Source organism: Gorilla gorilla, chromosome 2 (assembly GCF_029281585.2).
Source record: "Gorilla gorilla gorilla isolate KB3781 chromosome 2, NHGRI_mGorGor1-v2.1_pri, whole genome shotgun sequence".
Taxonomy (NCBI): domain Eukaryota; kingdom Metazoa; phylum Chordata; class Mammalia; order Primates; family Hominidae; genus Gorilla; species Gorilla gorilla.
Genome location: NC_086017.1, coordinates 160,028,431 through 160,041,831, shown reverse-complemented (window position 1 = coordinate 160,041,831; position 13,401 = coordinate 160,028,431). Strand labels below are relative to the sequence as shown.

At 36.5% G+C, this 13,401-nt stretch overlaps 1 protein-coding gene across 1 annotated transcript in view; it reads right to left on the bottom strand.

The window, feature by feature from the left end:
- Positions 1-3,561: 3,561 nt before the first annotated feature.
- Positions 3,562-13,401, bottom strand: part of CPA3 (carboxypeptidase A3) — a 30,433-nt gene continuing 20,593 nt past the window's right edge. Inside the window, exon 11 of the mRNA XM_004037819.5 lies at positions 3,562-4,355. Coding sequence (XP_004037867.1) covers positions 4,168-4,355 — 188 coding nt within the window. The 3' untranslated portion in view covers positions 3,562-4,167. The remainder of the gene's footprint in view (positions 4,356-13,401) is intronic.

The window sequence follows — 13,401 nt, the reverse complement described above, 5'->3', positions numbered from 1 at the left end:
GATGACTGCTCAGCGTCAGCCATCACAATAATATTGCAGCCAAAAAGGAGAGAGAGAAAAAAGAGCCAAAGTGTTCCAGAGGTCTTTGAAGTGAGCTTTCTGGACTTTGCAATATGATGCTGCTTCTTACAACTCGTAGACCAGAATAGTCCAATTATTGAATATTGTCCTGTGTGCATCCATTATTTAGTTTATAAAAGGTACAAAAGCTTTACACCATTTTATTTGAGTTAGTAGGCAGTTTAATATTTCTGTTTTTCTCTTTCTTTCTTTTTTTTTTAGACAGAGTCTCGCTCTGTCGCCCAGGCTGGAGTGCAGTGGTGCGATCTCGGCTCACTGCAAGCTCCACCTCCCGGGTTCACACCATTCTCCTGCCTCAGCCTCCCGAGTAGCTGGGACTACAGGCGCCCGCCACCACGCCCGGCTAATTTTTTGTATTTTTAGTAGAGACGGGGTTTCACCGTGTTAGCCAGGATGGTCTCGATCTCCTGACCTCGTGATCCACCCGCCTCGGCCTCCCAAAGTGCTGGGATTACAGACGTGAGCCACCGCGCCCAGCCTAATATTTCTTTTTACAATCAGAGAAAAAACATTACCTGAGTAACTAAAAATAAAAAATCCTAACAAGACCATTCCTCATTCTAACTGAATAGTTCGTGAATGGCATCCCAGAGTATTTTCCTTCTTTGACTTCATATGAATTGTGAAAATAAATATGTGAAGACTAATATCTATATTAAAGTTAAAACACTAAAATTTTATTTTACTTATGAGAAAATTTGAGTAGTCAATCCCATGATTCTATTTGCAAGGAGTTTGGAAATAGAACCTTTATTTGTATGGCCATGTGCCTGCTTCAAAACTGGGAGACCTATTCTAAGGGAGAATAGAATGAAGAAAGAGGGCAAGGAAAAGAGGAGAGATTTTAGAGAACACTATGCAGTCTCTGAGGGTCAACGGTCAGGAACAGTTTCTAGACTCCATTGCGTCTTTTAGATGCTCAAATAAATGAGTATTTAAGTAAGATTCCTTGCTGCTGCTGCTTTGTATGATTTATATCCTGGGAAATTTAACATTAACTTAATACTGCAATACTTCACTGTAGATTTGGGGGACCAGTGCATATTCTCTTTTAGAAAACCTCCCATTTCCATTTTCTATATTAAAGATAAAAGGTTAGTTTATGCACTGGGAACCACATGGTGGGGCCAAGAAGAGTTCTCTGTCCTTGACCTTTTCCCGTGTCCAGAAAAGCACAACATCCGTCCCTTTGGAAAGGTCAAAATAATTTAAACTTTTTTTTTTTTTTTTGAGATAAGGAGGCTAGGAGAGAACATGAGGGCAGAGAAAATTTGTGTCTTTGCAGTGACATGTTCTAAGTTTCTTTGGGGGTTACTTCTTTATTTTTTCATCTAAAGAAAATCAGGCATAGATGTTTGTGTTAAATGGGAAACAGATACTCTTGTCAGTAAGCCTAATGTTCACTTAGCCAATGAGCACTTCTGTGGTCAAAGAACATATCCAATGTGTCAAATGTGGGGAAGGGACCTCTGATATGACATTTAAAGATCAGTTTGGAGTCATAACACTTACTGGAAACATTTATTTGCATAAGTAAAAATAAGATGTTTCATTTTTTCATAATAGAGATGTACATCTCAGATGTGCACCTCAACAATTAGATATTGCTATAAAAGAACACATTTTCAAAATATGAAACAATGCCTCTTGAGTGAGTTTTATAGTAAGAAAATTGGAAAATGAATGATGATATATATATATTTACATATGTATTTTGTATATATGTATATACACATATATATTTTTTGTATATATGTACATACACATATGTACGTGTGTGTGTATGTGTGTATATGTATATTTGAGTCAGAGTTTTGCTCTGTCATCCAAGTTGGAGTGCAGTGGTGTGATCTTGGCTCGCTGCAGCCTTGACCTCCTGGGCTCAAGCAATCCTTTTGCCTCAGCTTCCCAAGTAGCTGGGACCACAGGTATGTGCCATCACAGCTGGCTAATTTTTTATTTTTATTTTTTTGTAGAGATAGGGTCCCACTTTATCACCCAGACTTGTCTTGAACTCCTGGGCTCAAGTGATCCCCCCACCTTGGCCTCCCAAAATGTTGGGATTACAGGTATGAGCCACTGTGCCTGGCCTCTGTCAAGAATATTGTTATGTGATAGCACAACTTGTAACTTGGGTACAAAGCCCTTTTACTGATAGATGAGAAATGAAAAGGGAAGAATCACAGCACTTGCCACTCAAACTTTCTCACAAATAAGGTAAAATTTTAGTTTTTTAACTTTAATGTAGATATTTGTCTTCACATATTTATTTTTACAATTCATATGCAGTCAAAGAAGTAAATGCCCTCAGATGCCATTCAAAAACTATTTAATTAGGATGAGATCTTGTTAGGATTTTTTATTTTTAGCCACTCAGGCTAATTTTTTTTCTGATTGAGAAAAAAATATTAAGCTGCATAATAATTCAAATAGTGTGTACAACTTTTGTGTCTTTATAAACTGAATAATGGATGGACATGGGACAATATTCTGCAATTGGGATTATCTCTTTTATCTCCTCCATCTAAAGGCTCAATGGAATTAGAGGTATTTATATGAATTTTAGGGTTAGAATATATTTCAGTCCTTTCTCATTTGAGTAAGTAAGTGTGAATGAGTATGTAATTCCAATATGGCATGTATAATGAAACAAATTTACATTCCCACGTTCCGAAGCTAGTTTGGAATGCTAAATATTTAGACATAGATATCATATTTTTAATCAGACAATATAATCTCATAGCCACATTTTTGTCTTTTACTTTCTTGACTCTGTCACCTTCCCCTTCTCCCCTTGTAAAGCAATTTTGTTAGTTTACATTTGTTTTTCCTGGACAATTTTGCATGGGAAACTTTTATCTACCTCATGATTATCAGAACACACCATCATCTTGTAGCTTTGATGCCATCCTTTCTTTTATGTGTCCCTAAAGGATTCATGAGGCATGTCCCAGACTGTTTATTGACTTGACTTCTCAGGACCTTTCCCAGTCATTGAAAACTGTCTGGGGTGTTCTGAGAAGTAAGTTTACTGGAAGTCAAGGAACTCTCTACTTGTCCGTCAAATTATAGTCAGTCCTGTGGTGGGCATCTGTGTCTGGATTCTGGGAATGTAGACACTGCCACTGTTGCCACTTGATCACACATTGAGGTATTGGTGTTGGGGAGAAGCTATCCAATAATACTATCTTAAATAATAGGAGTATAAATGGTACAAATGCAGCAAGTTACCCTGATTGCCTTTGGTCAACATGACTTTCTGTCCTCAACTTACAGTACGTTTCCAGGTTTCCTTTCTATCCATTAGGAGGGCAGGGGTCACAGCTGACCAGACTGTCTTGTCTGTGTCTGTACTGTCAAAGAGATGTTTTAGCAGGTGGTTTCTTCTGATTATGGCAGATTAAATTAAACTATTTTGAATTTAATGTACATTATGCTGATGAGAACTGGATTGGTTATTTAAAGGACTGAGATTCATCTCTATATGAACCACTTTATTTCCTGCTAGGACATCCTTTTGCTTTTTTGAAGATATAAACAATGTCTACTTCTATCAGAAAAAGATAGGCAAATTATGTTTTTGAAAATTGAAGATATTATTTCTTATTAACAGACTGAATGAATGGCATTAATATTGATTATTAATGCTATAGAGAAATACAGAGAATATAGTTTATCATAAAAAGATGAATTTTAAAGCATTAAGTGCATTTTATTTTATTGTATTAGCACATAAATTGATGAAGCCACATGGTGAAAATCTGTGAGAAACTGAAGGTTTTCATTTGTTTTCTGTGCCCCACTGTATATCACCTTTCAAAATAATGCTTTCTGCTGGGTCCAAACTTCACTTGGAGCAAAGAAGGATAGTTAAAAGGTTTCACTTAAAGCTACTTCGTTATGGTGCTACTGAAAGTAAGTAAAAGCAAACAGTGATAACATGGGACTTAAATGAGCAAGAGAAGGATTCAGGTGAAATAGAAGCTGCATTTGGGGATAACTGAAGATTGACTTTCTGATGAAAGGCACAAAAAAGGATTAATTGATTGATTAATTAATTGATTATTCCAAACAGAGGGCAGTTCTTTAGGAAGTATGCTTGAGGATATATTTGGCAATAAATTTGACAGCTAGCATGGTCTCTCTGCACGTTGGCTTTATCCGGGATTCTGGAAGGAGAAAACCAAATTTGCCTTTATCTCGGAGCTCAAAGGCAAATGTGTGTTTGATGCCCAGGTCATAAGCCCAGTCTAAAGAAGAACCTGATATCGGGTCTGTAAAACACAAGCAGTAAATATTTAATTAGAGACAAATGCTAATGTTTTTTTAAAGTGGAAATCAGTGGTGTATAATTAGCAATAAAAAATAGTTATGTGTACAGTTAATTGCAGTAATGAATGAGAGTAGTGGTCTGAATAGTACAGAGTGCATAGTAAAGCATAACCATGACTTTGGAACCCACCAAGTGCGTGCTGCATTTAAAAAATTACATTTTGGTTGGGTGAGTACTAAGTTGAGTTTATTTCCTAGGCACACATTGTTGCAGATGGACGTGTTCAGGACAAGTACCCAGAGCAAGTGCTAGCAGCTGAGGAAACCAGCTAAGGAGTCACTGGTCGTTGAAAACCACCAGGGAAAAACTATACACACAAGATACATAGAACTGCATTTCTTCTAATAGCTTAGGTCTCTTGTTTTTCATGTTGCTAGGGTAAACTATTTCATAGTCAAAAGACCAAGAAAATGTAATTTAGTTATTTTAAAGACATATTTAATCTCCTAATTCAAAATTTCCATGTAAACTTTTATGAAATTTAACTCAAGGTTCTATTTTTTGGTAAAAACATTGGAAATATAAACACACATCTAAAGGTTATATACATATAACTCACATCTAGAGGCTATATACATATACAAGTGCATATACATATCATAATTGCATTTATGTGCTCACATTTTGCTTTATGTGATATAAAAGGTTATTTTTGTATGTGAAGGCATTTATGCTCTAGGACAAGTAATGAGTTTAACTAATAATAACAGTTTGAAAGATCTGAAAAATTTGAAAGATAAGAATTCAAAGCTGCGATGAAAGAGAGAAGGGATATTTTGATGAAGAGATAGTGTTGGCTCTTAAATTGGTCACCAAATATTTATTAAACCTTTCATATTTACAAGACACATTTCTTGGCACCGGGGAGAGTAATTGTTGCAGGGTACAAAAATACAGAAGATGCCACTGGTGTCTTCAGTAACTTACAATTTAGGAGGCAGAAGTCAAGGTATAAGTCAATAGAGGCAGAGCAGAATATGCTAAGTACCATAGAAAAGGTACAATATTTTACCAAGATTTAAAAGAAAAAAGAGATTATTCTTGATGAGGAGTATGGCCTTTCATGCCCAGTGCCAGCTCAAATACTGCCTTCATGATGGAGGAGATGGTATTGGAGGAGAGCCTTGAAGAAAGGCTAGTGTGTTTTCAGCTGGAGATGGAAGAAAGGAATTCTAGCCAGTGAACTACAAGGATAGAAAAGCATGGAGGCATTGTTAGAAACCAATGAGATCCAGCTGGACCAGAGCAAAGGGAGCAGTGAGAGTTTGTGAGTAAAGCTTGGAAAACCTTGTGAATCGGGACTAGGTGTTTCGATTTTCTTTTGGAGGCCTTTTAGTACTTTAGGTTTGTTAATCTGGATTGAAAAGAATAGAAACCAGTTATGAGGTAGTGTGAAATGAAAGCCTGACTAGGGTAGAGTCACCACATTAGAAACAACTGAGGGATTCTACATAAGAAACACTGGGATTTCATAAAAATGATTGATGTTTCAATCTGGGTAGCTGGAAAAAACATACTGTTAAAAGAAATGGGAACGCAGAGAGCATTGGGATGGGAAAAAGAAAAGGCAAAGGAAGACAAAGTGATACGTTTAACATCAATCAGACATTCAAGAAAGAGCTTGGAAAAATGAATGTTTAAATTATTGGCATAGACATCATAGGTGAAATTGGTGTGCACACATTTAGGATCATTATTTTCTTGGTGGGATGGATCCTTTTATCATTGTTAATGTCTCTGTCACTAGCAAATTTCTTTGCTCTGAAATTCACTTTATCTGATACTTAATGTAGCTATTCTTCCTAATGGCATAGTATATCTTTTCCATCATTCTCATTTCAACTTATCTGTGTTGTTATATTGGAAATGAGTTTCTTATAAATGGCATATTGTTGAATTATAATTTAAAAAATTCATTCTGCCCATGTGTCTTTAATTAGTGCATGTAGGTAAATTATTGATATGACTTAAACATGCCATTATTTCTTCTTTTTTGTTCTTTCTGTTTTTATCCCTTTATCTTCTTTTTCTTGCTTTACACCTTCCTCTTGGTTACATGACATTTTTAGGATTCCATTTGATTGATTTATAATGTCACTTGCTTAGTTTTCTTAATGGTTGCTCCAGGTACTATAATACACATACATAACTTACCACAGTCTAATGGTATTGACATTTTACTATGTCAAGTGAGGTGTAGAAACTTTACTTCCTTTTAGATCCTTTTTCCCTTCCCACTTTTAAAGTACAATTGTCTTGAGTACTTCTCTACATACATTGAACATCACATCAAATAGACTTACAATTTTTGATTCAATCATCATGTGGAGAAAGATAGTCTATTATTTAATTTATTTATTTATACTGAATCCATTTTTCTTCCTTCCTCTCTGCAGTTCCAAGCCTTTTGCTGTGATTGTTTCCTTCTTGTTCAGAGGGTTCTTTTAGCCATTAAGAGTAGGTGTGCGGGGCACACATCTGCTGATTTTCCTTTGTATGAGAATGTCTTATTCCCTCCTTCATTTCTGAATATTTTTGCAATACATTGAATTTATTGAATTTGGGGTTGATAGGTGTTTTCATTCAGCACTTGAGAAAATGTCACTTCCTTTTGACTTCCATGGTTTCACATGAAAAATCTGCTGTTACTGGAACTGTTTTTAACTCTAGATCATTTCTGTCTGATTCCTTTTACGATTTTTTTCTTTGTCTAGTTTTCAGAAGTTTAATTATGATGTACTTTGATGTGAGTTTCTCTGGGTTATTCCTGTTTGGGTTTCACTCAGCTACTTGACTATGTTAGTTTATGTCTTTGTCAAACGTAGGATATTTCAGCTTTTATTTCTTCAAACATTTTTTTCCAGCTCCTGTTCCCTTTATTTATCTTTTCCTTGGACTGATGACATGAATGTTGGATATTTTATTATGCCATTTGTTCCTGAGGCTTTGTTTAGTTATTTATTTTTGTTTATTTTCTGTCTTCAGAGCGAGTGAATTATATTGCTCTGTCTTTAAGTCCACTGATTCTTCCCTCTGTCGTATTTATTCTGCTATTAAGCCCTTCCAGTTTTTTTGTTGTTCAAATTATTACATTTTCTGGTTCTATGGTTTCCATTTGGTTCCTTTTTATATCTTATATTTATTTCTTTGATGATATTTTCCATTTCTTCATTTGTTTCAAGGCCATCTGTAATTGTTTGTTGAGGCATTTTTTTTAATGATGGCAACTTTGAAATTCTTTTCCAATGTTTGAAATTCCAATCATCTCAGTGTTGGCATCTATGGATTATCTCTCTGTATTCAAGCTGTAATTTTTCTTGTTTTTAGTATTACAAGCGATTTTTGATTATATTCTGGACATTTTAGCTATTACATTATATAATAAATTGTAACTTAAATCTTCAATTTAGCAGGTAGTCACCCTGTTCAGGTTTAGTAAACAGGCCCTGGCCTACTTTTGTGTCTTGTGATACTGATGACAATATAGTATTTTTTTTTTCTTTTGAGATGGAGTCTTGCTCTGTCACCCAGGCTAGAATGCAATGACACAATCTTGGCTCACTGCAACCTCTGCCTCCCAGGTCCAAGTGCTTCTCCTCTCTCAGCCTCCCAAGTAGCCGGGACTACAGGCGCCTGCCACCACACCCGGCTAACTTTTGTATTTTTAGTAGAGACAGGGTTTCACCATATTGGTCAGGCTGGTCTTGAACTCCTGACCTCAGGCAATCTGCCTACCTTGGCCTCCCAAAGTGCTGGGATTACAGGCATGTGCCACCACACCCAGACAGTTTTGCTTTGGTTTTTGTTGTTGTTGTTGTTGTTGTTGTTGTTGTTGTTTTTGAGATAGAGTCTCACTTTGTTGCCCAGACTGAAGTGGAGTGGTACGATTTCAGCTCACTGCAACCTCTGCCTTCCAGGTTCAAGCAATTCTCCTGCCTCAGCCTCTTGAGTAGCTGGGACTACAGGTGCGTACCACCACACCTAGCTAATTTTTGTATTTTTAATAGAGACTGGGTTTCACCATGTTGGCCAGGCTGGTCTCAGACTCCTGTTCTCAGGTGATCCTCCCACCTTGGCCTCCCAAAGTGCTAAGATTACAGGCATGAGCCACTGTGCTCAGCTGACAATATAGTTTTCAAAGCCTTTGCATTGCTATTTTGGTCTGGTTGGTTCACTTAGTGGGTAAAAGGTGATTGCCTGGTGCCCTAGGTAACAAATGAGGGATTCCAGCCTGTGGGGATAGAGGTCATTTCTTGATGAGGAGAGTCAGAAGTAAGAGGAGGGACCTGAGAAGAGAACCTGAGGAAGTATCCATATATTGTACCCTATTTTTTGGAAAATGTCTACTTTTAGAGGCAGTCAGTGAGAGAGTAGAAAAAAAGGAGGAGGAGGAAGAAGAGAACCAGTAGAGTTCAAAGTCAAGGAAGCCAAAGGAATGGCAAGAAGAAGAGTTATTAACAGGGTGAAATATTGCATGTAATTTATGGAGCACGTGAGCTGAAATATAGAGACTGGCTTCAGTGATCAAAAAGATTGCCACTTTTAGCTAGTTGGATTTAAGTTCATGAGAAAGAAATCACGCTAAGATGCAAGCTTGGTAGCAAAGGAGGTAAAGTAAATAGGAATTATGTCTTGTAATTTAGGATATGTTAGACATTTTAATAAACTTGGCCAGTTCCTAGTTGCAGTAGCTCTCTATTTGCAGTCGAGTAAACTGCTGTGATTTCCAAGGGTTAAAGGGCATGGCTATTCTATTTTGAGAGATTTACTTTATGTGAAGTTTGTCATTAAGATTAATAGTGGTGATTGAGAATATATGGAATTTGATTTTTCATAATTATCTGATGCTATGAAGTAGAATACATTTCATATCTTCTAGATCTTAAATTTGCAAACAAAACTATATCAAGTCATAAAGTAAATACAACATTGCAAGTTTTTACTTTGAGAAAAAAATATAGAATTTGTATGTGTGTGTGTGTGTGTATATGTGTGTGTGTGTGTGTGTATGTGACAGGGTCTTGCTCTGTTACCTTGGCTGGAGTGCGGTGGCATGATCATGGCTCACTGTATACTCGACGTCCCAGGCTTAAGTGATCCTTCCACATCAGCCTCCTGAGTAGCTGGGACTACAGGTGTGCATCACCGTGCCTGGCCAGAACTTAATTTGTTTAACATGATACTTAGCCTTTTCTTTATCTCCATGTGTACCTACTAAAACATGTGTATGCATTTATAAAATATAATAATAATCACTTGCTAAATACCAAGTACCCTTCTATGTGCTTTATGCATGTTAACTCATTTAATTAATTCCTATCCCAAATGTAAGTAACAATTACCATTTTACCAAAGAATAAACCTAGGCTCAGAGAGATTAAGCAACTTGCTGAAAAACACATAGCTAGTAGATGGTCGAATCAGGATTCAAGCCCAGGTGGTGTCTTCAGAGTTCATGTTGTTAATCATTGTACTGTGCTACCTATGTGCCACTCTATATTCTAGCCAATAACAAGTCTTTACTCAGTTCCATAAGATAATTTTGTTTTTGTTGACAGCATATTCTGAGTATGTTCAACATTAAGAAAATATTTCCTACTTATTTCAAGGCACAATATTGGTTGCAACAAATTCAATCAGAACAAATCAAAATGAAACCGTACCAAACTAGAAAACTGATTTCAGCCCAAAGGGATCCATATAAAGTGACGCTGGTGACTTAATGTGTGCTGCATTTATTGCTTACTTGATACAGTGTTTTCTGAAAAATTGTATCATTTTAAAAAGTATTATTTAAATGTATTCAATATAATAACCTGTACTTTTATATTAATACTAAGTGAAAATTATATTAGAAGCAAGAGCTGAAGCCAGAGATACATGGGCATACACTGAAATATTTTCTCTGTAATATCAGTTTGAATGTCTGTTAGTAAGTAGAGATCTGGTGTTACGAACTACAAGTCTTAACTTTGTCTTTTTCAGAATGTAAATTCTGAAAAAGTAGAATATGTAGAATATGGAAAAAGAGCACTGGGTTGAGAATCAGTGGTAGATCTAGCAATTTTGATACACGAAGGAAGCTACAAGAAATGTACTTCGAAATTAACTTTTTAATTCATGATGTGACTCACAGATGAATTTTATTACTAATGCAATCTTGGTTCTTATCAACTCAAATAACTATTCTTGCTCACTAGGTACTATGTTTAGTTATTTCTAAGATGATGAAGGATTGGATATGCTGTTTATATGCAAATACAATCATTTCACATTAAACATTACTATTTACTTTTTTGTGCCATCTCAGTATTGCTGCTTTGGGGCAAAGTGGTAGGTATACCATTTTAACTCTGGTCTTGAATGCTGATTTTTGTTTTTGTTCTGCCCTAAAGTGATGAAATATTTCTGTATCTGAATTTCAGTCTATAAATGAGAGGTTTTGCTTAGATCAGCGATTCTCAACCCTAGTTTCATCTTAGAATCACTTAAGGTACTTAAAAAAAAATTGAGTGCCTGAGCTCCTCCTCAGACTGATGAAATCAGAATCTCTGGGGGCTGGGGGTATAATCATTCATGTATTTTAAAAGCTTCCTGATGATTCTTTTTTTTTTTTTTTTTTTTTTTGAGATGGAGTTTTGCTCTTTCACCCAGGCTGGAGTGCAGTGGCGTGATCTTGGCTCACTGCAACCTCCGCCTTCTGGTTTCAAGTGATTCTCCTGCCTCAGCCTTCTGAGTAGCTGGAATTACAGGTGCCTACCATTACGCCCAGCTAATTTTTGTATTTTTAGTAGAGATGGGGTTTCACCATGTTGGCCAGACTGGTCTCAAACTCCTGACCTTGTGATCCGCCCTCCTCAGCCTCCCAAAGTGCTAGGATTACAAAAGTGAGCCACCAGGCCTGGCCAGCTTCCTGATGATTCTAATGGGAAGTCAGGCTTGAGAACCATGGAATAGATCATTGCCTATGTTTCTCCCTGGTTTCAAAATTTATGATTTTAACTTACCTGATATGTTTGCCTCTCATGTTCAAATAGCAAACATATTTTTTTTTTTCTAAAGGCCAGAGATCCTCCATAAGTTGAGTTTAAAAAATGCTCCCCCAGTCCTTTTTTTCTGTCTTCATCAAGTCAAAGACAGGAAATCACTGACAAATGCTAGATGCTGTTCCTAAATCTGGGGACATGTTAAGTGACAATCAGGTTATCGGAATGACTAAACTTTAATCACATTTTTATTTTTTATTCTTACCAAGTCAACTACTTTGCTACCCTGTTTCTCATGAATGTTTGATTAACATTCTATCAGATGCTTTATTAAAGCAGTCTGTTCCAGAAATCTTGATCGTTTATCAAGCTGCTGCAGCACTGCGTGACAAAGGCAATTCTTTCTAAATCTCAATGCCTTTAAAATGTTGTAGTATAATGTAATAAAAATTTTAAATAATGCTGCACAGTTAAACGGAATAGTAATCCCTCTTGACTGTATCTTTCCATTTTGAAAGTGACACGTGATGGCATGGAGCTATGGTAGTTTTGGCTCTCCGCTCCTTCCAGTTAGAATGTGACTTCCTTAAGAGTAGTTTATTGTGTCCTAAGTCCTCTCATTTATCTCTGAAAGCTCCAAAGTGCTAGCCTGCTAGCTAGGTACACCATATATTTTTGTTCATTAAGAGATCTTAATGCAATGCTATGCACAGCTCTGTATTCTCATACTTCTGTGGATACACACACACGGATAATTATTTGATGCTTTAATTGCCTTTTGCAAAGTTTGTTCCTGTTTGGAATGCTTTGTTCTTTGCCTCTAAGACTATCTGTGTGTTTTTCTTGCTTAGAAGAATTGCTCTTATGTGGTGTCTGGGTGGCCAATCTGGCCCTGCTATTTATTAGTATCTACTAAGTGGGCTGCCATTTTAAACTGATCTTCTGGTCTGTCTTCTTGTTCTTTACTTTGCTTACTTTTTGTCCACTCACATAGCTGGGTACATAACATGTATTTTGAAATCTTGTGGTCATCCACCTGCATGTGTAATGAGTCCCCAGCATGGCTAGGTTGTAGCAAGATCTATGTGGATGCTGGGGATCATCTGTATCACTACACTTTTTCTTCAGCACCTTAACAGTGACTGGTTGATAGGTGATTGTTAATGAATGTGCTCGAGGAAAGGGACTTGTCCATTTTTTAGTCATTTTCCAGTTCTGCCAAAGAAGCATCTAATAAGTAAGTCCTAGAAACTGTATATGTTGATTCCGGCATTTTCAAATTCCATCGCAATTGCTGAGGATGTAGACTTTCAGTTCAAAGTTTATACTTTCAGCTTGGAATACGGAAGTGACTTAAAAACTGTGGTCAGGTAAAATTGTTGCAAGGAATCCTGGATTCATATGCACATATGTATTTTTTAATGCACAGATTCTAAAAGTATAATAAAAATATGAGTGTATCTTTGGTGGTGGAAGGGTTGTTCATGAAATTTTTAAAAGTTAAATGGTAGTCTTAATGCTAAACAATGTTGGATATTTGGTCTAGAGAGTGATGCAGGCTTAATCAAGTCCAGTACTGTTGTGGTTTCAAGTCACATTCACTTCTTTTGAATAAGCCAGGACACCATTATCATTGAGCAAGTTTATGGGAACTAATTCTGCTGTTGTTCCATGCCGTGCACTGTACTATATGTTACAGGGTCTAAGAGGAAATCTGAAGCATAATTCTTGCTTTTGAGAAGTTTCATGGGGAATTTTGTATAAATTTTGAGACTAAGAACTGAAGCTTGAACTTGGTTTGGAGAAAAGGTAGTTTTTACTAAATAATTCCCAAACTAAGCTTAGTGGGAGTTGCTGTAAGAGCAGAAAGTGGTCTCACTTCCCGGGATCTGAGTTAATTGTCTTCGGTGATACTCAAATGGATTTTTTGGCTGTTCATTGAAAATAGAAAATCCTGGATATTTAAGTTACAAAATCCAAATGCACAAACAGTATGTGCAG